Here is a 25,625-nt window from a genome sequence, read left to right as displayed (position 1 = left end):
CCAATTCGGCGCCTGCCCCGGGCAGGTTTTCAGTTACGTTCCGAGAGATTTTGGAGCATCCTCAAGGCCCTCGTCTACAAAGTTATTATAGGTTTCTGTCTCAGGCTCTCAGCACGGCCGACATTAAACATCCGAATTAATGCCTTATTCCTAAGGTTAAGGCAGCTGATAATATTTCTTTCTTTAGACCTATTGCCTTAATTAATAAATTTCTTCAAGTTCCCTGCCAAATGCTTTGCCAAAAACCCAGCAACTGTAAGGAATTGAACACGTCGCCACAAATGAAATGGTTCATGGAGCATACATAGATAGACCGGGAAACCGGTAACACAGGTTACACACAGGGCAAACAAAATATCAGCTCATCAAGCCTCAAATTCGACGGATCATCACAAGGGCATGGCTAGCAAGAGACAGATACTTCATACTGTAGTTTGCATCAGAAAACAGCCAGCCCACTTACCAACAGAAACTAAGCTGAGCGGACCTCCACTTGGGAAAAGGGGTCATGGAAAGAAAAATCCGCCCCGTCTTTGAACCTCCAAACCTCACCTCCTGAAGGGCCAGTACTCACAAGGACGACCATCTGGCAGGACCTGCTCGCCTTGTTCCTGTAGCTGTAATTCACTTTGGCATACGCCTCCTCCGTCGAGAACTGTGTGAAGCTTGGATTGGCCATGGAAACAGAAGCGGTCTCCAGCGCCCGCGCATTCCGGAAGAAGAACTCCAGGAAGGCAACCTCGCCTGGGTCCCCTCTGAACTCACGGATACTCATCACATTGATGCGCGAGAGGATGTTCTCGATGGGACCGGACTCTTCCCAGAACCTGAGGCTCAGGTGGTTACCAGTGGGTTTATCGCATTTCAAACTCTGCAGAAAATAGATTAAATCAGTGAACAGTTGGGAAAGCATCCAAGAGGAAGGTGGGCTGACGACATGGTGAGTAAAGGAAGCCTGAAATTATATTTTGTTGGAGAAAACTAACATAAAGTAGCCTAGTCGGACAGAAAAACCAACGTGCTGGTGTTGTCACTATATATGCAGCTTCTCACCTATAACAAATTAGAAAGTGAGGCAGAAGTGTTTCAGTCTACCGTTGAGGTCTTAAAATAGGTGAAGGTATGCCCGAAATAAACTTCCAAACATGAGCCATGACAACCAGTAAATAATCTATCGCTTAATCGGTGATAAGTGCCACATATTGTCACATCAGTGTAGTAGCATCAATTTGAAATGAGTGGTATAATGTACAGACCTTGAAGAAACTGTACACAGCAAATGTGCATTCCGGTAGGTCAGTACCATATACCACTCGTGCCAAATAAGCATTACATGGTATGAGTAGCACATCTGGTACGAGCAGCAAATGTGTTACTCATACCAAGTAGGTAACAGGGCTAAGACATTTATATGTGTAGTTTAATCAGTTTGAAATAAGCATTGCATGCCATTTGCATCAACCACATCCCACATCACAAATACCAGCAGCTAGTATGAACACACAATGCAAAAAAATTAAAAGTAGGAAAAAACAGCATGGCAAATTACTTAGCCAAACATGCATAACTACAAACATGGTCACATTTCACAGTAGAAGAAAATAAAAAGACCACAAAAAACCCTGATGGTAATTGACTTGGCAGATCTATGCAAACAAGTGAGAACGCCACAAGCAGCAAAATCTGCTGCAAGAGGGGAAAAAAGTTTCAAGTAACATGTAGAGAAAAATATTAATAATTTAAGCAGAGCAAGAATAAGCTGAGATAAATTGGTCCATGCGTAATTTCTATTAGCTGTCTGGAAAGAAAAGTTTTGAAAAGGCATCGTGTTATTAGTATTATGAAAGTCCTTCTTTGTAAGCACATAGAGCATTTTTGCGGCTAAGACTCAGAATGTACACCACATGCAGAGCTAACTCAACACTAAATACTGCAAATTATACTGATCATAACAAAATGCTGGATCCGATTTGTAGGAGATGTGACACCTAGGACCCTCGAAGACAACTCTATACTTCAATAGATGAAAGAAGCAGAATGTACTAATTACTCCCTCCGTCCCAAAATAACTGTCTTAAGCTTAATACAATTTTATATTAGAGCTAGTACAAAGTCAAGACAATTATTTTGGGACGGAGGGAGTATAGGACGTTTTATATCACTATTCAGAAAAAAGAAGAGTGGTAAGATCTGACATCTGAGATAAATTCAAGTGACCTGTAGATGAAATAATTAATAATGTAAGCAGAGCGAGAATAAGCTGAGATAAATTGGTCCATACGAGTAGTTTCCATTAGCTGTCAGGAAAGAAAATGTTTGAAAAGGCAATGGTAAAGAAAATGTTTGGAAAGGCAATGGTATTAGACCCTGTTTGGAACCATAATAGATTATAATAATCTGGATTATGAACATAGATTATATAATCTGGTTTATAAAAATAATCCAGGTGGGCATGTTTGGAGGCCAGATTATATAAATTGTAAACCGGCTTTTAAATTGTACAATGACATGTTTGTCCTCAGTTTACAAGGAAAAATAGGAAAGTGGCGGTGGCACTGCGTAATTCTTTTGAAGTTTACAAGGATAACACGTCATTTGTAATCCATAATCTCATTTTAGCTGGGATAGAGGAGATTATGAGATTATAATAATCTGGTCATCTAGTTTATAAAATCTACAATATAAACTGTCCTGTTTGGAAATACAATAGATTATAAAAACCAGATTATATAATCTGGGTGGTTCCAAACAGGGCCTTATTCAAGTCCTTTTTTGGGAGCAAATGGAGCAATTTTGTGGCTAAGATTCAGAATCTACACCACATGCAGTTCTAACTGCTCAACTCTAAATACTGCAAATTATACTGGTCCATAAGTAAATGCTGGATCTGATTTGTAGGAGCAGTGAAAACTACGACCCTTAGCAACAACTCTATACTTACATGGATGAAAGTAGCAGAATGTATTTAATTACTAAATAGCCTAGTGTGCAGCGGGAAAAAAACGACCCGATGAGAAAAATTCATGCACAATAAGAGCTATCAACCTATCACAACCTGCAAAAACATGAATGTACTAACTCATGGACTTGAAGTATGTAATCAATCATAATACGCGATCTCTCCGCAACTGCATATAAAAAGCTATCAGCCTATCACAACCGGCAACAAGAAGCAAGAAATCCATACAAATGAAAGCAGAACATGAACTGGTGACAAATACCAAAATATGTAGTCGCTCCGCGTTGGGAAAGCATCTCAGAAAGTTGGGCACCATCTTGACCTCATTGCGAACTCCGAAACACACATTCAAGCTCAAGATCTTGACGCTCCTCATCATGGTACTTGTGCTTGCTATCCCGGGCTGAAATTCCCCCAATTCAAGAAGGAACATCACACAATTGAGCCATGGACATAATTGCTAACTGAACAGATCAAGAAACCTGAGAGGAGAGATGTACCATGATGATGGTGTCTCGGATCTGCAGGACCTGACCTGGATCCAAGTATCCAAACACATGCAGCTTGGGGACATCGCCAATCGTGAGTCTGCTGCACAAGCCACGAGCGATATTGCCAGATCCATACAGGATGAGCCGCTCGAGGCTTGGAGCCTTTACGACGGCGATGCTCTCCATTTTCGAGCAGCTGATTTGCAGGCAGCGCAGGCTCTGGCTGATGAGGCGGAGACGCAACCCACTCATGCATCCCAGGATGTTGAGGAGCTCCAGGACGGGGCTCCTGGCGACGAGGGAGTCGACCACGCCGTTCTCCATTTCGACGCTGCAGATGCCGAGCTCGCGGAGGTGGGGGAAGGAGGCGCCACGCAGCGCGGCCGTGCCCGGCAACTTCCACAAGCCGACGTAGAGGCGGGTGAGGGTGGCGATGGTGAAGAGCGTGGTCGGGAGGGGCACGTCGCGCGGCCACGGGCGGTTGACGACGACGAGGTCCTGGACGCCCTTGGCGGCGAGGAGCTGGAGCCAGCGCGCGAGCTGGGCCTGGTACGCGTTCATGTGGCTGCAGACGAGATGGACGCAGCGGAAGGGCCCCGGGTGCGCCTCGAGGATGCGGGAGACGGCGGCCGTGACGGCCGGCGAGTTGGACGGCGTGGGGCGAAAGCCCTGGCCTTTGGGGAGGAGGAAGGCGTCGACGAGGACGAGGGGCGTGGAGGGCCAGAGCGCGCGCCAGCGGGAAGAGAGCACGGCGGTGCGCGCGGCGTCCTTGACGGGGAGGCGGGCGACGATGTTGCGCAGGGGCTCGTCGGGGAGGCGGCTGACGCGGTCGACGCCGTCGGGGGAGACGGCGATGGCGGGCAGCCGCGTGCCGCCGTAGACGGGGAAGCTGGGCAGCGTGGCGTAGATGTACAATAGAACGTCTTCCGCGGCTCGGTCGAGCTTGCGGGGGTCACAGCCCTGGCGCCGCGCGTCGGCCGCCGTCGCCGGATCGACGTTGGCGAACGGCGCCTCGTCGTCCATGGCCGTCGGCGGCGCCGGCGAGGGTTCGTGGACGTGGGGTTACTGAGTGTAGTGTGTGGGTGGGTAGTCGCCCTGGATGTTCCGATGTTGGTTGGGCCAAAAACAACGGGCCCATGAGAATGGAACCCACTCACTTGTCAGCCACTTATTTGATCCTTTGCAAAGCAAAACTTGCCTAATTTAGGCCTCTATATGTCCATACAAAAAATGTCCGCAAACAGTATAGTCTTAAAGCAACTTCAACAGTTCTCTAACTTTAAAATAATCACCGTTTACGGAAAGGAAAAGAGGTCCTTTCTCCCCGCTGATTTACGGGAAGATGATCTTTTCGTATCTTTTTGGCGGGATTGCAACAACCTGGAACTTTCACACGCAAATCATCGAAATGCCGCCCCTCTGCTAGAACTTTGTCAACAAACCATGACGCCGCCACCTACGCAGAAATGTTCTTTGTCACGCCCTTGGCCGCTCGCCCGTGCCCATCGTCGTTGTCACACTTGTCATCACCCGCGCCCACTGCCATGCCACACGCCTCTCCAGCGGCCACCACACTACCCGTCGGTGTCACTGGCTGGTGGGTCCTAGCGATCATCTACTTTTTGTTTAATAGAAAATAAAATAAAAATGCATTTAGGGGAAGAAGATTAGGAGAACTGACAAAGTTGCTTTCAATAAACTTTCCATAACTTCTAGGGAAGGCCAAAAAACACTTTTAGGATAAATTTATGGGGGGAGATGCTGGAGTTGCTCTTAGAGCATCTCTAGCAGATCCTGCAACCGACCGACCCACAAAACTTTTATATAGTACCGTGAACGCTCCGCGAGAGCAAATCCCGTAAACCAATCCCGCAAACATTTTGGGAACGTGTTTACAGGATTTGTTCCGCGTCGGAAGGCTCGCGGTAGCGCAAAATTTGCATAATCCAAACCAAATTACAGATTTCAATAATGTGAACCCAATGAAATTATAATATAAATTCAACATATAAATGTAAATGTTTCAGAAAGCAATTCACAATACAACAATAGTGCGTTCAAACTCAAAATAATCATTACAACACCAAATTGTTCAAATCACACACACATACGAATGAATAAAACTGGGGATCTATCTCACCCCATATTGGTGCCAACGATGCTCAATAAGATCATGCTGGGAGTTGGTTGTGTGAATCATGGTTCTCGATCTTCCGGTAGGTCTCATGAATTTCACCTGAACCTACTGCAGGCCAAACTGAGCACAAACCCGGTGGTGTTGGACATACCCCGCCCGAAGCAGCCGAAGCAAAGTCACACCACTCCTTTCTTCTCCTTCGCCGACCGAAGCAAAGTTGCGCCGCGTTGTCCTTTTCTTCTCCCCCGTCGGGCGAAGCAAAGTTGCGCCGCGTTGTCCTTTTCTTCTCCCCCGTCGGGCGAAGCAAATCCGCGCCACACCGTCCATTTCTTCTCCCCGACAGCCAAAGCAAACACAAAGTCGCGTCGCCCCCTTCCTCCGACGTGTGCGGGCGAGCCCCACCAATTTCAAGGCTCACGGATGCCGAAACCACCCGGATCCGCCAGGTACAAGTCCGCGCACCGAGCTCCGGGGTATATCCATGGCGCCGGCGATGACCGCGAGTCCTGAACACAAACGACCCCACCCCCCGCGTCGAAACTTGGTGGAATCGAAGCGGCGTAGGGTTGCATCGGACAATCAAAAGGACAACTAGTTCATCACCGAATTCTACCACTAGTAATATGCTACAAATTTTACTAGGAAAGAGGATTCACCACTTTGCCTTGCCCTCCCCACTGTCATCTAGTATCAACGCTATACTTGTGTGTGTTGTTTATCAAGAAATGACATGCATGGTAATATGGCAGAAATTACCAAATTGAAGCTATGATAAAAAAACACTATTTGATAAATAGTAAGGTTCTAATTGTATTTTCTTCACTAAGAATGCCACGGGCGTCAAGTGTAACACTTCACGAAACATCACATGTGAGTAGAATGACATACCAAGTTTGATACCCTAAACTTTCAGAATTTTTAAAATTTCCAAGTTTTTTTATAAATCACTATTCATGTGGGTGTGCATAAAACCATGTTCACCTTGGTATTTTTGGATGGATGGGTAGATATCTTAATGCATTTTGGATCGTATGGGAAAAAAAAGATATCGTAATGCATTTTGGATCATATGGGAAAAAGATGTGTTAATGCATCTGACTTAGTTATTATAGTTGTATTCATTTTGTTAACGTTTTTCCTGCAGTTTGTTATTAGATTCTTTTATTAGTACTGCCTCAGTTTCAAAGTATTATCCCTTAGGACATGGATATAGTCTTCAATGTGATGATTCTAACATTAGTTTCTACAAAAAGGAATTTCTAAATACTGAAAGTGCATTTCTTGGTATACTTGCAGTATCAATTTCATGTTCTCAATTTCAATATACTTTTCTCAAATAACAGATAAAAAAGACCACACAACAGTCCATACATCATAAGAAAAAAAAATCCCATATTCTCAATTTAATTATCTTTTCCAAACTGATACAATTTTTAACAACCAGAAATTGCTCTCTGCTAAGCAGGTTTGGGTGGCTAGCGTTGAATACTATGGTGAAGCATGTTATCATAATTTATTTACGCCTTTCATGCTTTGGAATTAAAGAACCTGCTATTTATCATGTTTCATTCATTCAGAGAAATTTTAGGAGAGGGGAGGGGCATTTTCGCTTTCTCATCGACCTAAAAGAAGAAGAAAAACAGCTACTGCAAAGAATGAAACATGTTGCCACAAATGGTATGGTTCAAAGAGCATAGATAGACAGGGAAGTGGTAACACATGTCAAGCAAAATATCAGCTCATTAGGCTGCTGAATAGTTTGCATCAAGCCTCAAATTAATTTGCCACCATCACAAGGGCACGGCCAGCAACAGAAAGAGTTTTGCATCAGAAAACAATCACTCCACTCCTCCACAGAAACTGAAGCTCAGCCGACCACCTCCACCACCGAGAAGGGGTCATGGAACGAAAAATCCGTGCCGTCTTTCAAGCTCCAGAGCTTACCTCCTGCAGGGCCGGTGCTCCCAAGGACAACCATGTTGGATTTACTTGCCTTGATTCTCGAGCTGCGTTTCACTTTGGCATACGCCTCCTCCATCGAGAATGGTGTGAATCTTGGGTTGGCCATGGAAATAGACGCGTTGTCCAGCGCCCGTGCGTTCCGGAAGAAGAACTCGAGGAAACCGACCTCGCCTGGGTCCCCCGTGAACTCACTGAGACTCATCACCCTGATGCGCGAGAGGAGGGTTTTTTCGGGGTCAGACTCCTCCCAGAAGTTGAGGGTGAGGTAGTTGCCAGTGGGTTCAGCGCATCGCTTACTCTGCAAAAATTAGTAGGATCGGTCAATAATTGGGAAAGCATCTCAGGAAAGCCTCAAATTAATTATGTTGTTGGACTCATGACAAATCAATACTACTCCAATGCATCAAATATGCTGGTTTATTATGTATAGTTTGGTTAGTTCGAAATAAGAATTACATGCCATTTGCAACATCCACACTCCACAACAAACCGCCAGCTGGTATGAACGCGATGAGAAAAACACTAAATCTGGACATACCGGCAAATTCAAGAAGCAAAGCAATACAAATCAACTGTTGCACAACAAAACTACAGTAACAAATATCTTACCATAGAAAAAGATGAACATGTAACCCCAATAATTATAATTGCATACTCTAGTTTGCATGGGTAGTAGAAACAGCCTGATGGTTGAGAATGAATGACAATGCTTTAGGTTTTTAGCTATATTAGTCAAGAACGAATATGGTCGTTATTGATCAATTATGCGTACTCATATTGATGATGTTATCATCATCTTATTCTGTTATTTGCGGGCAAATTACTTCTCCTAGCATGCATAACTACATACATTTCACAGTAGAAAGAACTAAAAAGATCATAAAGAACTCTAATGATAATTGACTTGACAGATCTATGCAAATAAGGGAGAACACTGCAAGCAACAAAATCTGCTCCAAGATGAAATAAAAAATTGAAGTGACATGCACAGAAATTTATTAAGCAGAGAGCAAGAATAAGGTGACATAAATTGCTCCCTAGTTTCCATTAACTCTCCGTAAGGAAAAGGGTAACAAAGGGAATGGTATTATGAATGCCTTTTTTTCTGTGAGCAAACAGAGCATTTTTGCAGCCAAGTTCAGAATCTACACCATATGCAGTGCGAACAACTCAACACTACAGTACTGCAAATTATACTGGTCCATGACTAAATGCTGGATCCGATTTGTAGGAGATGTGATGACTAAGGACCCTCACTGACAACTCTATACTTCAATGGAGGAAAGGATCAGAATGTAATACAGTACTAATTACCAAAGAACCTAGTGGTGCAGAGAAAGAAAAGAATGGTGTATGCGGCTGGCGCTAAACTGGATATATGTGAGGCTGCAAGTTTCAGTCCACAATGGATGACTTTAGTCTTATCGAAAATATTTGTAATGTTTGTATAACAATACCCTAAAAGCAAACTGCCATAGCAGTTAGCACAAATACTATTAGCTCGTAAGAACACAGTGAGAAACATTAGAACAAGAAAATATGGATACATGTAAGGAAGTAAACCACTGTAAATCAATATACAGCAATGATAATCATTGTGCCACAGGAAAAAATATATATTACCAAATGTCATTAACATAAGCAGATCAGCATGAAACTCTCCATAATTCTAACTGTGTATTCTAGTCTATAGATTGTCGAGAAGACCTGAAGGTGGCTGAGAATAAATGGGAAGGCATGGAATTTAACTTGTAACACATATCTTGGTCTGAATTACAGTGCACAAAATTAAAAAGGCCATGCAAATAGCTACCACAAGTTCACAACGACTGACTTGCATACTTGATGTATGCAATCAATCATAATATGCAGCAGTTCTCCCCACAACCACATAAAGAGCAGACCATGTATTGGAGAAAAGACCATGTATTGGAGAAAATACCATGATATGCAGTCTCTCTGCGTTGGGAAAGCATCTGAGGAAGGCGGGCACCATCTGGACATCACTGCGAACTCCGAAACACACATTCAAGCTCAGAACCTTCACGCTTGTGACCACTGCGCTTGCGCTTGCTATTCCTGGCTGAAAATTTCCCAATAATAAAAAAAAAGAACATGGCACAATTGAGTCATATATAGACCTCGACCAGTTGAACATATTTGTTAACTGAACAAATGGAGACTAGAGATTTACCATGATGATGGTGTCTCGGATCTTGAGGACCTGTCCTGGCTCCAAGTACCCAAATGCGTGCAGCTTGGGGGCGTCGCCAATCCTGAGTCTCGTGGAAATGCCAGCAGCGATCTTGCAAGATCCTTAGATGGAGTTTTTGTCCAAAAGGACCCCCTGTCGAGTGGGATTGTCAAAAAAGACCACCTTCCAGTGCAAATGGCCAAAAAGACCCCCACCCCGGGCGGCGGCAGGCGCGCCAGGCGGCACGTGGCACCTGCCGCCACCGCAGGAGGCGGCCGGGGGGCCTGCCGCCACAGCCCCTGGCGGCCGGGGCCTGCCGCCACCGCCCCTGGCGGCCGGCGCGGGAACCCGTTCCCCCCATTCCTGCCCGTAACGGACAAGGCCGGGTGGGCCCTGCCGCCTCGGGAGCAGGCGGCCAGGTGCAGCCGGGTGGGCCCTGCCGCCTCGGGAGCAGGCGGCCAGGTGCATTTCTCCGCGCGCCGGCACTGTTGCTGATTGATTGCGCTGATTCCGATGCTCTTTCCCGCTCGAATTTTTCCCGCGCGGCCGGCCTGAACTGTGTGATTTTTCCCGCTCTCCACCGACGAAACAGTGCGAAATTTACTCCTTTGCTTCGGTTCGGACCGTGCAATCCTTTTGAACAAAAATATTGTGCAAGTTGCACGGATGGCTAAGTGCATGGAAGGCATATACTACGGATGGCTAAGTGGTTTCACGGGGCTGTCATCTTCGGGTCAGCATTGTTCACCGCGGCGTTTTTAGAGTGACTCTTTGTGTCCTGGTCGACACTGTTCGCGGGGCTTTTATCTCTATGTCAACATTGTTTACAATAGCGTTTCTTATATTTATTTATAGAGAAAGTATGTTTTAGCTCTCGATCAAATATTTTGAGAGTGAATGTTTGATTGCTATCGCAGCAGTGACACGCGATAACGACGGACGAGCAGTGCAATAGTTTCCCGCCTAATTTTCCCGCCTAAGTTTCCCGCTGCAGTTTCTCGTTTTCGCGCCCTTTTTTCCCGCGTAGACATCCGACAGAGCCTATAAAAGGAGGCAGGGAGTGAAACTCTCTTCACCATCAGACAGACTTCAAAGCACCTGCACCTCCATAGTCAGTATGAGTTTGCCTTGTTCGGATCAGAGCATTAGGCCTAGGAAAATGCAGAGTGCAAGCTTGCCTCGGGGGGTGGAAGCAGTTCGGTGTTGGTGCGGAGATGTCTGCAAGGTGAAGGAGGTGACGGATTTTTCAGATTGGTTGGGCATGAAGTTTTTCATGTGCGCCAATTATGAATCTGATCCACCCGAATCTATTTCTGCGTACGTCAGGCCTCCGGTATGCTCTAGTCATCCAGATTATTGTTATTTGATTTTATTGTTTACTTGAATCTGATCCATCCTTTAGTCTCCTCCTCCTCTCTGCATGTACTATCGTTGGATTGACACGGAAATGCCGGACTGGGCGGTGACCGAGATTCGTGAAAGAGGTCGCCGTGCATGGGCTAGCTTGGACTTGGAAGAGCGTCGTGAGAAGGCTGAAGCAGAGGAGAAAGCAGAGCAGAAGAAAGAGTGGGAAGATTACTGTGTGGAGCAGAGGGCTTTTCTTGATGAGATGAAAAGGAAAAATCAAGAAGAGAAACTTCGGCTGGAGGAGGTTTACAGACAGCGGGAACAGGCCCGTGAAGCTGAGAGGGAGAGAAAGAGAGAAAGGGCTCGTGCCGCCAAGGCAGCAGAAGAAGCTGGTGATGGAAAAGGAAAATATCCACGTTGGACTCAGTAGATTTATTTTATTGTATGTTAAGTTGTCTTAGTTGTATCTTATTTCTGCAAGATGTATCTTAATTTTGGCAAATTGTATCTTAGTTTCCGCAATGGGTATCTTAATTTCAGCTACGTGTATGTTCATTTTATCCCGCCATTTATTTCCCGCCTCGCTTTCCCGCCATTTTATCCCGCGTATAGCTTTGCCGCCAGTTTGTTCCCGCCCTTGTTTTCCCGCCCTTGCTTTCCCGCCCTCGCTTTCCCGCCTCGTTTTCCCGCCATTAGTTATTCGTCTCGCTCTGCTGCACCTATAAAACCCCCTACAGACCAAGGTCGGTAAGGAGTGTGCTGAAAATGTCTCATTATCCTTTCGATCGTAGTTTTCATAGTGGTATGTCCGAGTGTCTTCTGCGCTTAGCTAGCAATTTCAAGATAGATAATAGAATAGTTTCATGGGACGAACTCATCAGTAGTGACACGCTACTGAATGAGGTTGCCCACGCATTAGCTAGGAAGGGGTGGCCTGCAAGGACATATGAGGAGATTCGGAAAGAACTTCTGCGGTTGAATGAAAGATGGAAGAAGAAAGGCCAACACATACGCGGTGGAGGTGGAGTAAAACATCCCTTCTTGTGGATTGACGATAGTGAGGACGAAGACGATATCTTCATGCCGAGTACCAAGAGCGCGTCATCGACGAAGGCCAAGAGCGCATCATCATCGAAGGCCAAGAGTAGCGCTTCGTCAAAGGGAGAGAGCTCTGCATCGTCGAAGGATGACGACGACTTTATGTAGTTTTTTTTATGAACTCTACATCTTAATGTATCTTATTTTATGTATGTTATTTTATGTATATTATTTTATGAATCTTATTTTATGTATCTTATTTTATGGAAGCAACTTCAAATATATCGCGAACTTTTATTTCATGAAACTACATAGATGTCTTGTACGTACATCTGAAAGTTTGAAACTGACATAGAGAGATGCAATTGTTCGCACACATACATAGACGAATCACCCTATGCGACGACGACCAGCTGGCCTTGCCCGACGACCGGAGGGTGACAATCGATCAGGGGGTCTGTGTTCACGAAGACCACGACCGTACTGTCCCTCGTGTTCCTGTGTCTGCGACTGATGCATAGGTGGCGGAGTCTGAAATCCATATTGAGACGATGATTCTAAATTGTAGGTGAATGGTTGTGACTCAGAATTGATGTAAGATGGACCAATAACGTCCTGCCTGAAAAAATCATTTATCATTCCTGGGAGCGTGCATTGAGTATCATGGGTTTCTGTGAGTATTTCTTTCTGTACGCCACGCTGGGTATGTTCATCTCCCCATGATGGATCATTAATTTCCTGGTCCACGAAAAAATGTTTTTAAAATAAATTGTGTGTAGCAAAAAGATGTGTAATTGCTTATTATAATTGTACATACCTGTCCGCTGTTGTAGCTTTGTGCTCCCTCGCTTGTCTCAGCCCAACGATTCTCCTCGGGCATCCTAATCCCTCGTGTGGGCAGATATGGCTGAGATCCTTGAATGTGTGCGTCATATGCTGTATATGCATCCTGCTCCACGAAATGAGTCTGTTCGGGTGTCGATCCTACATCTGGAGCATTTACCTCTGATGTCTGCCCATGTATTGGTAGAGAAGAGTCATGTCGTGGAAGTGTCGGCATAGTATTACGACCCTCTGCCCACCGCATGGACGACGACGGCGCCCCACTCGGTCTAGCTGACCTCGGTTCCGGAATGTTGTACGCTGCAGTGACAACGTCGTTCTCTGTACCGCATCTTGTAATCCTTGTGCTCACGAATTCGCTAATTTTTTTAAACCACGACCTGCGTTTAGGATCACTTCCCTCGGCTCGCATTCCTTCACTCGCCATCGCTTGTACTTGGGTGCAAATATCAATCTGAAAATAATCGTTCTTCGTTGGTTAAATTGTTTATGAAATGATGGACCTGAATAGCAAGATGTTGATTATTACCGCGGAGTCACGATAGTAAGCTGATGATGTGTCCATCCGTGTCTGCAACTGTTCCATATGCGTTGGATGTGTTGGCATCGTAGGTGGTTCGCTCGTCAGTCTAGTACGCGTGCTCATGCGATACCAATTATAGTACGCTTCTGTCGTAGTTGCATCGTACGTTCTGCATAAATAAATTAACATTACTAAATTGACATCACATTCTGTATTTTATAAGCACATAATTAAATTAACATTAGTAAAATTACCGTTGCTGAGGCACTATATTTTGTAGAGCTTCATTATTCCACTGATTTATCCATTCAATGTTTTCTGCATTCCAGTCCACACCAGATCTGCCCATATTGCTCATCCTGTAATTATAGATAACAAAAAAAAAATCAAGAATAGTTGATGGAATATCTATTTAGCTAGGTCACATCTTACTTACTTATGAGTTTCTTCGTCGATACATCTTGGAACCGGTGGTGGAATATCTTGATATAGACCGAACTGTCTCATGACACGGTCAGGATTATACGGTTCCACAAACCATAGATAGAGTAAATTGCAGCGAGTCATCCAAAAGGCACTATCTCTCACGCATTCCACTGGCATGTGTTGCGAACCAAATACCATATCAATGTGCGCCTCAGTCCACGGGTTCCATGTTATTAGTGAGTCGTTAAGAAGCTCAAACTGATCATGGTATATGGGGTAACAATTTTTTGCAATTTTAGTAGACCATTTTTTTCGACCCAGCATCCACCGAGTGGACATAGTTACAACACCCTCACCATAGTTGTACGGGGTTGCGGGTTCTACTATCTGCGGTCGTCCTACAGGTAAGTATTCCCAGGACCACAACTGTAGAAACTCGTAGGAGACACAAAGTAATGGAGCTTTAGATGTGAATGCCGTTTTTTGAGTGGCATCACACAACCCTCGGTATGTGTGAGAAAGCAAAGCAGAACCAAAGCTATATGGTGGATTTTGGGGTAAAGGTTCGTCAACTATCTTTGCGGCAAAATAGATGAGACCAGGCAAAACTACATCCCCGTGAGAATTAGGAAACATCACACCGAAGAGCCACAACAAATATGCAAACAAGTGTCTCTTCGTTGTCTCAGGATCAGCATGGGTAGATAAAATTTCGAAGTTAATACGAAGCCAGCTGTGTGGGACACCTCGAGGCGGACCAGAACGATCTGATATGGGCATTTCGAGCCTCAGACGGGCAGAGACATCTGCTGGCCAATTAGGAGAAACTCGTGGATGTACCACTGGCACACCTCTAATTGGTAAAGCTGTGATCATTGACACATCTTTTAGAGTAGGTGCAAGCTCTCCACATCGAAAGTGAAATGTGTGGGTCTCCGGTCTCCATCTATCAACGAGGGATGTCAAAAGGGATGGGTCAGCAGTAAAACTACCTCGACGAGCTGCGATGTTCGCAAAATGTAGGAGTCCATAAGCCTCAAGGTGTTCAAGGAACCGATTCTCTATTGACCAGGGCGTCTTTACAGTTCGAAGCCGGAAGGTCTGAGGAGGATTTTCATGATTTGGATTTATGAAAAGCTGGCAACGGTGGTGGTTGTCATGATAACCATTCAAAAGCTGGGGCATTTCAGCCATAACCTGCAATCACGATGAAAAAAATTAAATATTCCGAATATTACATCACGATTAAATTAAAATACATGTTCCGAATATTACATCACGATTAAATTAAAATACATGTTCCGAATATTACATCACGATTAAATTAAAATACATGTTCCGAATATTACATCACGCAGTGTTGTTGTTACGATACGGACAGTCCCTACGCGGGTGACCAGCACACCTACATACGCGGCATCGCCTTGGTTCTCCCAACTGGCTGTGGTCCATGTCATTGCGATGACGCCTAGACTGACGTCGTCCCTTGCTGGTTCGCATCAATTCGGGATCTGGAACCCATGTGGTGCCTTCTGGCCATAATTGATTGTAGTTCGTATCAATGCCCCATGCCCAAAACTCACCGTTCCAAGTGTTGTACAAATTGTGCATGTTGAAGTATGGTGATACGTACGACTCGACACTAATTTGTTGATCTGCAGCTGCCCGCAATACGTGACTACAAGGATATCCCAGAAGCTTGGGCTTGTTGCAAGTGCACTCACACGAGGTTGCGCCAAGCGTCACAGCTTGTTTTTTTGCTCCCCTGTGGTGACCATTCACAAACTTTGCTCGCACACTAACTTCCCATTTATTCCTAAGTGCATCTACCTGCCTGCACCCATGTCTTTGCGACTTCTTTGCTTTGTCATCAAGATGTCTTTGCATCTTCTCAGACCAGGTCTTGTTCAAATCAACTAGCCCCTTGGCAACGGTGACTCTATCTGCAAAGTATGACACAGTCCGGTTCCAAGTTTCATCAATTAGTGCTGTGATAGGTAGTGCCCTCACCCCTTTAAGAACACCATTGTACACCTCGGACATGTTGCTTGTCATTATACCGTATCTAGCGCCAGTGTCATGAGACTGCGCCCACTTGTACAAATTGGGACAATTCTCATTAATCCACTGGCTCAAATTTATTGCTCTTCGACGACCCCTCCGGTCTTCTCTCGCCTGGAGGGATGCGCGCTCGATCTGACCATTGATACCTGCCCAGATAGCACTCATTTTTGCTGTAGTTTTCTGCATGCACATCCTCTTGAATAGCTTGAACCAATCTTTGTTTTTGAATTTCGAATAAAAATTAGCTGCCAAATGCCTCATGCACCACCTTGTCTCCAGATCGGGCCACCCCCAATTTGGATCTTGTGAAGCCTTAATTATCTCAAGCGCGCTTAATAGTCCGGTGTTGCGATCAGAGATGATGCAAACCCCTTCCCGGTCTTTGATGACACCCATCTTCAGGCAACACAGGAACCATAGCCAACTATGTTTGTTTTCGCTCTCCACTAGTGCATAGGCAATAGGAAGAAGTTGATTGTTTGCATCAGCTGCCATCGCCACTAAGAGTGTGCCCTTGTACTTTCCTGTGAGAAATGTACCATCAATTGATACAACCGGACGACAATGCTTGAATGCTTGTATAGTCTGGGCGAATGCCCAGAATAAGCGATCTAGGATTTGCTCGTCCGGGTTCAATGGATTTGGACGTTCTTTCCGGAAAACTTGAGTCCCCCTATTAGCAACTGAAATCTGATGCAGCATTCTAGGGGCAAAAGAGTACGCCTCCTCATAGGTTCCATACAACCTCTGAAATATCTTTTCCTTTGCATGACGAGCCTTGCTATAGCTGACAGGGAAACCAATCAGATCAGATGCAGTTGCACGCAAAGCCCTAATACTAATATTAAGACTTTGCTGCACAATGGTTTGCATCACCTGTGACACATATTCTGCAGTCACGTTGCGGTGCTCTGAAAGAGTGCCGGTTTGCTCACAACCATGTTGCTCTATTTTTGTGACATGCCATGGCTGACATACCCCAGGCTTCTGGCGAGCAATAACTCTTCCGCGGCAACCCGCTTCGCGATGGATGCATATGAGCTTCAACTCCTTTTTATCAGACTGCTTCACTCTATGTTGCCTGTGTATAGCAATTGCATAGCTATGTATTGCTTGTTTAGCAGATTTCTTATCTGGGAAAATCTGTCCAACGGCCAGACTCCCCGCGTCTAGGCCAGCAACAGAGTGAAATTCATTGGTGATGCTCATAACCTGTAAAAACTCTGGGTTGATTGCTGCAGCGACCGCATTCTCAGGAGGAACAACTTCATCATCATCTGATTTCGAAGACGCAGAAGAATGACCATCATCGTCATCATCTAGCGCCTCCGGCAATCCCTCGACATGTTCGCTCATGTCAACGACCGCAGACCAATATCCCGTGTCATACACTTGATGGCCACCTGTTGGTTCCGTTGGGCCGGCGTCGGGGGCTACAGTTATGGCCATATGTTCGCCACCGCTTGGTTCCGATGGGCCGGCGTCGGGGGCTACAGTTGCGGCCAACTCGGCCTCACCGGCACCGCTACTGCACTCGGCGACATCACTGGCAGAAATGAACTCCACATAAACCATGGGTTGTCCATACATGGAGTTATTGGGATTGCTTGCAAAACCCATGTACGACGCCCATGCTCTTTCACCGGTAACCCGTCGCAAAACCCAACGATTTCCTCCCTCAACCACGAAAGCCTCCAGGGTCATTTTTTTTCCATTCATCGCTGAACCAAACACCGATCGGATGCACCTTCTAACTGCCGCATACTCTACATTAACCATGTCTTTCACTACAACCGTAGTCATCCCGCACCTAGACACATCCACACCAGAAGGACCCTCACGTACGATGTGCCCATAAAACACTAACAAATTTTCCATAGTACCTAACGAGCAGCCATATTTACATCGTTAGTCCATTAAAAATCATATTTTTATATTTACATTGTAATAACAACATCCATTACTTATCTTTTTTACATATAACAATTTAACAACATCCATTACATCTACGCATAATAATTTATATTGTATCATTTATCGTGACACTACATCTATAAAATAAATAGAAGATGAATTACAATATGTCATTCATACCTCTGGTTTAAATAAGGATATCCTTCCGAATATAGTATATCACCAGAATAATATCAGCGAATTCCACCTATTTTCATATGAACAAAAATATTACACACATAATTATTTCCGTGCTAGCAAAAGTCTAAAAATACATACTGCATGCATATATATATATATATATATATATATATATATATATATATATATATATATATCACGAGTCATATTTCGACGGGGTTGACAAATTATCAAATAAACAAATATACTACACACGCGTCTTGCATGTAATAATACTAATGGAGCTAACATATTATTACATGTTTTTTACAGAAATGCTAGTTACATTGGCATTTTTCCGGCTCCTTTCTAAATACCAGTTGCATGCAAACACGAACAAATCATCGGTAATATATGAACATAGTCGACCTATTATCACATGAACAGAAATATGAACAAAGTCTCATACCTTGATCTTCAACTTAGTAGTTCATATCGCATGACAAAATAGTTCCACAAAAGTGATAATACGCTCCCTAAGACAAAAGAAAACACATACTTAGAAACTAATCAAACAAAATAAAAACATCATGCATGCAAACACGACCAACAAAAATGGAAAGCTCTTACCTTGATCTATCTTTTCTTCAACTACAACGTCTTCAAAATAGTTCCACAAAAGTGATAATACGCTCTCTAAGACAAAAGAAAACACATACTTAGTAACTAATCAAACAAAATAAATACATCATGCATGCAAACACAACCAACAGATATGGAAAGCTCTTACCTTGATCTATCTTTTCTTCAACTACAACGTCTTCAAAATCTCACTTTAATCCGTCCTAAATCGCCACATAAACATTCATACGGAGTGAGAAAGAGAAGAGAGTGAGAAAGAGAAGAGAGTGGGAAAGAAGAGTGACACGGGAGGCAACGACAGGAGAAGAGAGTGAGAGAGGAGGCAGCGACGCGGTTCGCTTATAAAGGAGTAAATTTCGCACTGTTTCGTCGGTGGAGAGCGGGAAAAAATCACACAGTTCAGGCCGGCCGCGCGGGAAAAATTCGAGCGGGAAAGAGCATCGGAATCAGCGCAATCAATCAGGAACAGAGGCGCGGAGAAATGCACCTGGCCGCCTGCTCCCGAGGCGGCGGGGCCCACCCGGCTGCACCTGGCCGCCTGCTCCCGAGGCGGCAGGGCCCACCCGGCCTTGTCCGTTACGGGCAGGAGTGGGGGGAACGGGTTCCCGCGCCGGCCGCCAGGGGCGGTGGCGGCAGGCCCCGGCCGCCAGGGGCTGTGGCGGCAGGCCCCCCGGCCGCCTCCTGCGGTGGCGGCAGGTGCCACGTGCCGCCTGGCGCGCCTGCCGCCGCCCGGGGTGGGGGTCTTTTTGGCCATTTGCACTGGAAGGTGGTCTTTTTTGACAATCCCATTCGACAGGGGGTCCTTTTGGACAAAAATCCCCTTAGATGATGAGCCGCTCGAGGAGTGGAGCCTTCACCACGGCGACGTCCTCCATTCTCGACAAGCTGATCTGCACGCACCGTAGGCTCTGGCTGACGAGGCGGAGGCGCAGCCCTTTGCATCCCAGGATGTTGAGCGTCTCCAGCGCGGGGCTCCTGGCGACGAGGGCGTCGACGACGCCCTGCTCCATTTCGACGCAACCCAGGCCGAGCTCGCGGAGGTGGGGAAAGGAGGCGCCACGCAGCGCGGCCGTGCCCGGCAACTTCCACATGCCGAGGTAGAGGCGGGTGAGGGTGGTGACGGTAGTGTAGAGCGTGGCCGGAGGGGCACGTCGCGCGGCCACGGGCGGTTGACGAGGACGAGGTCCTGGACGCCCTTGGCGGCGAGGAGCTGGAGCCAGCGCGCGAGCTGGGCGCGGCGCGCGTTCATGCGGGTGCAGACGAGGTGGACGCAGCGGAAGGGCCCCGGGTGCGCCTCGAGGACGCTGGAGACGGCGGCGGTGACGGCCGGCGAGCTGGCGGCGGGCGCGGGAGGCCAGCCGCAGCCTTCGGGGAGGAGGTGGGCGTCGGCCAGCACGAGGGGCGTGGAGAGCCAGGCCCGGCGCCAGTGGGAGGAGAGTGTTACAATATAGAGATATCGTTGTAATCTTAACCTCCTCATCTATCTCCTCTATCTCTTATTGTATTCAAACTCTTGTATCTATCCCTTGCACAACAAGGCAACCTATCAATATAAACCAACGCGGCTCCCCTCGAGGGAGTAGGAACGCTTCATTATCTAACATGGTAATGAGAGCCTCTCTTCCACACATCTAGCCACAAACCAGAAACAATCAAACCCAGATCACATCCACAATCGGCGCCATGTCTTCCTCAGCCGGCGTAGCCCTGAACCTCGGTTCACCTCCATCAGAAAAGCTGGCGAGAGGGAACTTCATCCTCTGGAAGACGCAAGTCCTCCCAGCCCTGCGAGGAGCGCAGGTTACTGGACTCCTAGACAACTCCGACGCCGCTCCACCCAAAACGGTGGAAGTCACCAAGGTGGACAAAACCACGGCCCAAGAGCCGAATCCTCTGTATGGATCATGGATCGCCAAAGATCAACATGTTCTGTCATATCTACTCAATTCCATGTCTCCTGAGATCCTTGCACAGGTCGTCGGGAGGGACTCCACCTTCGATCTCTGGACAACAGTCAACAACCTCTTCGCTTCACAATCGCAATCTCGGATCACCAACCTGAGAATTGCGATCACCAACACCAAGAAAGGCACCATGTCTAGCTCAGCGTACATGGCGAAGATGAAGAGCCTCGTGGACGAACTAGCTGCTGCTGGTCGCCCCGTTTCTGATCCAGAGATGGTGGACTACATACTTGCAGGTCTGGACCGCGACTACGACTCCGTGGTAGCGGCAATCGGCGCTGTCAAAAACAACATCACCGCCGATGATCTGTTTGCCCAGATCTCTGCCTTTGATCAAAGGATGGAGATGTTGGGCGACTCGCCTTCAGGAGGGTTCCATACTTCTGCCAATGCGGTCTACAGAGGCCGTGGCTCGTCCCGTGGCAGATCCAATCGCGGGCGAGGAGAAAGGGGGCGTGGCCGCAGCAATGACCGCGGTGACCGCCAGCCCTCTCCCTCCAATGGCGGTTTCAGAGGACGCCCTCGGCAGCAGCAACAACAGCAGGTGTGTGATCAGCAACACGACTTCCCAGAGTTTCAGATCTGCCTCAAGCATCATCCAGGGGGTGCACGTGTCTGCTGGTGGCGATATGAAGAGAATGATCAAGAAGAAAAGGAGGCGCATGCAGTCTCCTATGGTGTTGACACAAATTGGTATGCCGACAGTGCAGCAACCAATCATATCACAGGTGAACTTGACAAGCTGACCATGCAGGAAAAGTACAATGGTGGTGACCAAATTCGCACGGCAAATGGATCTGGTATGAATATTTCTCATATTGGTAGTTCAATTGTTAAAAACCCCATGAAAAATTTGCACCTGAAAGATGTTTTGCACGTCCCAGAAACTTCTAAAAATCTTGTTTCCGTCCATCGTTTCACTCTTGATAACAATGTTCTCATAGAATTCTATCCCTATTTTTTCTTGGTCAAGGACTTGGCAACAAGGAGAATCATTCTTAGAGGACGGTGCGTAGGAGGTCTCTACCCACTCATATCATCTTCATCTTCATGGTCAGATAAACAAGCAAACATTGTCACCAAGCCTTCTTCATCAAGGTGGCACAGCCGTTTGGGTCATCCATCTTCAGTCATAGTTAAATATGTTCTTAGCAAAAATAAACTCTCTTATGAGCCTAGTGTTGAGTCAGTTTGTGATCCGTGTCAACAAGCGAAAAGTCATCAATTACCTTACCCTATTTCTCTTAGTGTATCTACTTCTCCATTACAACTCATCTTCTCAGATGTATGCGGACCAGCCCCCACTTCCGTTGGAAGATTCTCCTACTATGTAAGTTTCATTGATGACTGTAGTAAATTTACTTGGATTTACTTGCTGAAAAAAAGATCTGATGTATTCCAAGTCTTTATCAACTTTCAAAAGCTTGTTGAATGCAAACTTAACTCCAAGATCATTGTTATGCAAACCGACTGGGGTGGTGAGTATGAAAAGTTAAATGCCTTCTTTCAAAAACTTGGCATATCACATCATGTATCATGTCCTCATGCTCACCAACAGAATGGCTCTGCTGAGAGGAAACATCATCACATTGTTGACATGGGACTTGCCCTATTAGCAAATGCATCCATGCCACTCAAATTTTGGGATGAAGCCTTTTTAACTTCCACATATCTCATCAACTTACTTCCAAGCAAAGTCATCAAATTTGAAACACCTCTGACACGTCTCCTTGGTGTTACACCTAACTACCCTTCTCTTCGTGTCTTTGGGTGTGCATGTTGGCCCAATCTCAGACCATACAACACACGCAAACTTGCTTTCCGCTCTAAACAACGTGCCTTCTTAGGCTAGCCCTATGCATAAAGGGGTTAAATGCCTTGATATTCCTACTGGTAGGGTCTACATATCTAGGGATGTTGTTTTTGATGAGTCCGTATTTCCCTTTGCATCACTTCATCCCAATGCTGGTCAACTTCTTCGCCAAGAAATCCTTCTCCTTCCTACACATCTTCGGTCTTTTGATCATGGGGGTGATGATTGTACTAACCAATATGATGATATTCCTGCTGGTACTGGTCCTACTCTTATGCCTGTGCAGGTTCCTGGCGAAAACGGTGCTCAAAATGATCAAAACGATCTTATATTTCATGCGGCAGAAGAAGACGAGCCTAGCACAGATCACGAGGACGATTCGGCGGCGCCTGGCACACCTACACGCCCGCCGTCGTTGGATCGCGCGGGAGAATCCGCCTCGGATCGCGCTCCCACCAGCGGCAGTTCCGGCACCCGGGCCAGCCAACCCCGCGACACCACGTCGATGGCCGGTGGGGACAGCAGCGGGACAGGATCTCCCTCGCCCCGCGTGCGCATACAGTCGCGGTCGGTGGGCGGATCCTCTGTGCCGCGTTGCGCCGCTGCTCCCAGTACGCCTGTAGGATCGGCGGCCTCATCGATGGCCACAGGATCCCATGTGCCAACCGCAACAACACAAGACTCTTCTGGATCAGCTGTGGCGAGTGCGCCTCCAGTCCAATCTGTGGCATCTCCAAAAGTCATGACTAGACTATAGAAAGGTATACGCAATCCAAAAATACGAACGGATGGGACTATACCATATGGCATGATATGTATTTCAGGAGAGCCAACAACTGTTAGCAGTGCACTTGATGATCCCAAATGGAAGAAGGCAATGGATGAAGAATACTCTGCGCTTATGAAAAATAAAACCTGGCATCTTGTACCAAATCAGAAAGGTAAAAATATAATTGATTGCAAATGGATATATAGAGTTAAAAAGAAGGCAGATGGCTCCATTGACAGGTATAAGGCACGTTTGGTTGCAAAAGGTTTCAAACAACGTTATGGTATTGATTATGAGGACATTTTTAGTCCTGTTGTGAAAGCTGCAACTATCAGACTTGTGATGGCCATTGCTGTGTCCAGAGGATGGAGCCTAAGACAGCTAGATGTACGGAACGCGTTTTTGCATGGTGTTCTGGAAGAGGAAGTGTTCATGAGACAGTCACCTGGGTATGAAAGTAAGAAACTTCCACACTTTGTTTGCAAACTTGATAAAGCACTTTTATGGTTTGAAACAAGCACCTAGAGCATGGTATTCTAGAGTGAGCTTGCAATTGAAATCTCTTGGCTTTATTGCTTCAAAGGCTGACACATCCTTGTTTATTTATAACAAGGCAGGAGTGGTAATTTTCTTGCTTATATATGTTGATGATATTATAGTTGCAAGTTCTTCACAAAATGCCACCAATGCTCTTCTCCATGATCTAAGCTCAGAATTTGCTTTAAAAGATCTAGGTGATTTGCATTTCTTCCTAGGCATTGAAGTCAGAAAAACTCAAGATGGAATTATGTTAAATCAGGAGAGATATATCACTGAACTTCTGTCTCGTATGGGGATGAAAGATTGCAAGCCAGTACCTACACCTTTGTCTTCTTCAGAAAAACTTTCGACATATGAAGGAAATCCACTCCAAGAGGAAGACAGTACAAGGTATAGGAGTGCTGTGGGAGCATTGCAATATTTAACTCTCACACGTCCAGATATCTCATTTGCTGTTAACAAAGTTTGTCAGTATCTACATGCACCTACTTCTGCACATTGGGCAGCTGTCAAGAGAATTGTAAGATATGTAAAGCATACAATGGGTATAGGACTACACCTCAAAAGTTCTAATTCCACTCTTGTGAGTGCATTTTCTGATGCTGACTGGGCAGGCTGTAGTGATGACAGAAGATCAACTGGAGGTTTTGCCATATTCTTTGGACCAAATCTTATTTCTTGGAGTGCTAGGAAACAAGCCACTGTATCACGTTCAAGCACAGAAGCTAAGTATAAATCCTTGGCTAATGCAACTGCCGAAGTTATTTGGGTTGAGTACCTTCTTGCAGGATTGGGAGTTAAAAATAATCGGATCTCATGCTTACGGTGTGATAACTTGGGTGCAACATACTTGTCTGCAAACCCAGTATTTCATGCTAGGACAAAGCACATAGAGATTGATTTTCACTTTGTACGAGAAAGGGTTGCAGCAAAGAAGCTTGAGATACGGTTTATTCCCTCCAAAGATCAAGTGGCGGATGGTTTCACCAAGGCGCTACCAACACGACCATTTGATGAGTTCAAGAGTAATCTTAATTTAGGTAGTAGAGATTAAGGGAGGGTGTTAGAATATAGAGATATCGTTGTAATCTCAACCTCCTCATCTATCTCCTCTATCTCTTATTGTATTCAAACTCTTGTATCTATCCCTTGCACAACAAGGCAACCTATCAATATAAACCAACGCGGCTCCCCTCGAGGGAGTAGGAACGCTTCATTATCTAACAGAGAGGACGGCGGTGCGCGCGGCATCCTTGACGGACGGGAGGCCGGAGACGATCTTGCTAAGGAGCTCGGGAGGGAGGCGGCCGATGCGGTCGACGCCGTCGGGGGAGGAGGCGAGGGTCGCGAGCCGCGCGCCGTCGTAGGCAGGGAGGTCGGGAAGGTTGCCGTAGATGTAGCGCAGCATGCTCTTGGCGGCTTCGTCCAGCGCGCGCGGGTCACAGCCGTTGCGCCGCGCGTCGGCCGCCGTCGCTGGGTCCATGCTGAAGAACCGTGCCTGCTGCTGCTCGGCCATGGCCGGCGAGGGCTTCTGTGGATCTGGCTGGGGAGCTTCGGGGTGGCGAGCTGGAGAGTGTGGAAGCAAAATGGTCGGCCGTCGGCGGCTATTCCTTATATACTGCTCGGCTCGGCTTCGGCTTCGTGGCCGTGGTGGACCTAGGGTTTGGTCGTTTGGTTGGGCCGAATTCCGACACGGGGTTGCTGACGGGCCCATGATCGTGGACCCACCGGTCAGCCACTCATTTGATCATTTTGTTGAGCCCTCTTAATTAACTTGTTTTTGTCATGCCCGTTTGGGATCGTGTGCTTCGAAGAATAAATTAGTAAAAACTATTCCCAT

At 46.3% G+C, this 25,625-nt stretch overlaps 2 protein-coding genes and 1 pseudogene across 2 annotated transcripts; all 3 read right to left on the bottom strand.

Moving 5' to 3' along the window:
- Positions 1-234: 234 nt before the first annotated feature.
- Positions 235-4,473, bottom strand: LOC123429322 (F-box/FBD/LRR-repeat protein At1g13570-like). Its single transcript, XM_045113375.1, has 3 exons — positions 3,460-4,473; positions 3,222-3,362; positions 235-871 (listed from the first exon to the last, which is right to left on the bottom strand). Exons 1-3 carry the CDS (start codon positions 4,471-4,473, stop codon positions 473-475), a joined length of 1,554 nt encoding a protein of 517 aa, XP_044969310.1. The 3' UTR covers positions 235-472.
- A 2,981-nt stretch (positions 4,474-7,454) lies between these two features.
- LOC123425088 lies at positions 7,455-25,301 on the bottom strand (annotated as a pseudogene).
- Positions 12,756-14,887, bottom strand: LOC123429321 (serine/threonine-protein phosphatase 7 long form homolog). The gene is made up of 4 exons (XM_045113374.1): positions 13,931-14,887; positions 13,501-13,853; positions 12,946-13,425; positions 12,756-12,866 (listed from the first exon to the last, which is right to left on the bottom strand). The coding sequence occupies exons 1-2, from the start codon at positions 14,794-14,796 to the stop codon at positions 13,745-13,747; spliced, it is 975 nt and encodes a 324-aa protein (XP_044969309.1). The 5' UTR covers positions 14,797-14,887; the 3' UTR covers positions 12,756-12,866; positions 12,946-13,425; positions 13,501-13,744.
- Positions 25,302-25,625: the final 324 nt, after the last annotated feature.

The sequence above is a fragment of the Hordeum vulgare genome, chromosome 2H (genome assembly GCF_904849725.1).
Source record: "Hordeum vulgare subsp. vulgare chromosome 2H, MorexV3_pseudomolecules_assembly, whole genome shotgun sequence".
NCBI lineage: Eukaryota > Viridiplantae > Streptophyta > Magnoliopsida > Poales > Poaceae > Hordeum > Hordeum vulgare.
Note: the sequence above shows the minus strand (reverse complement) of the source record. Positions and strands in the feature narration are given on the sequence as shown.

Excerpts from the sequence above, each read along its gene's own strand:
- LOC123429321 (XM_045113374.1), bottom strand. The coding sequence starts at position 14,796 with ATGATCACAGCTTTACCAATTAGAGGTGTGCCAGTGGTACATCCACGA. Across the intron at positions 13,854-13,930 it reads ATCGACGAAGAAACTCATAA|GATGAGCAATATGGGCAGAT; the intron begins GTAAGTAAGATG and ends CTATAATTACAG.
- LOC123429322 (XM_045113375.1), bottom strand. The coding sequence starts at position 4,473 with ATGGACGACGAGGCGCCGTTCGCCAACGTCGATCCGGCGACGGCGGCC. Across the intron at positions 3,363-3,459 it reads TCCGAGACACCATCATCATG|CCCGGGATAGCAAGCACAAG; the intron begins GTACATCTCTCC and ends GGGGAATTTCAG. Across the intron at positions 872-3,221 it reads CGGAGCGACTACATATTTTG|AGTTTGAAATGCGATAAACC; the intron begins GTATTTGTCACC and ends TATTTTCTGCAG.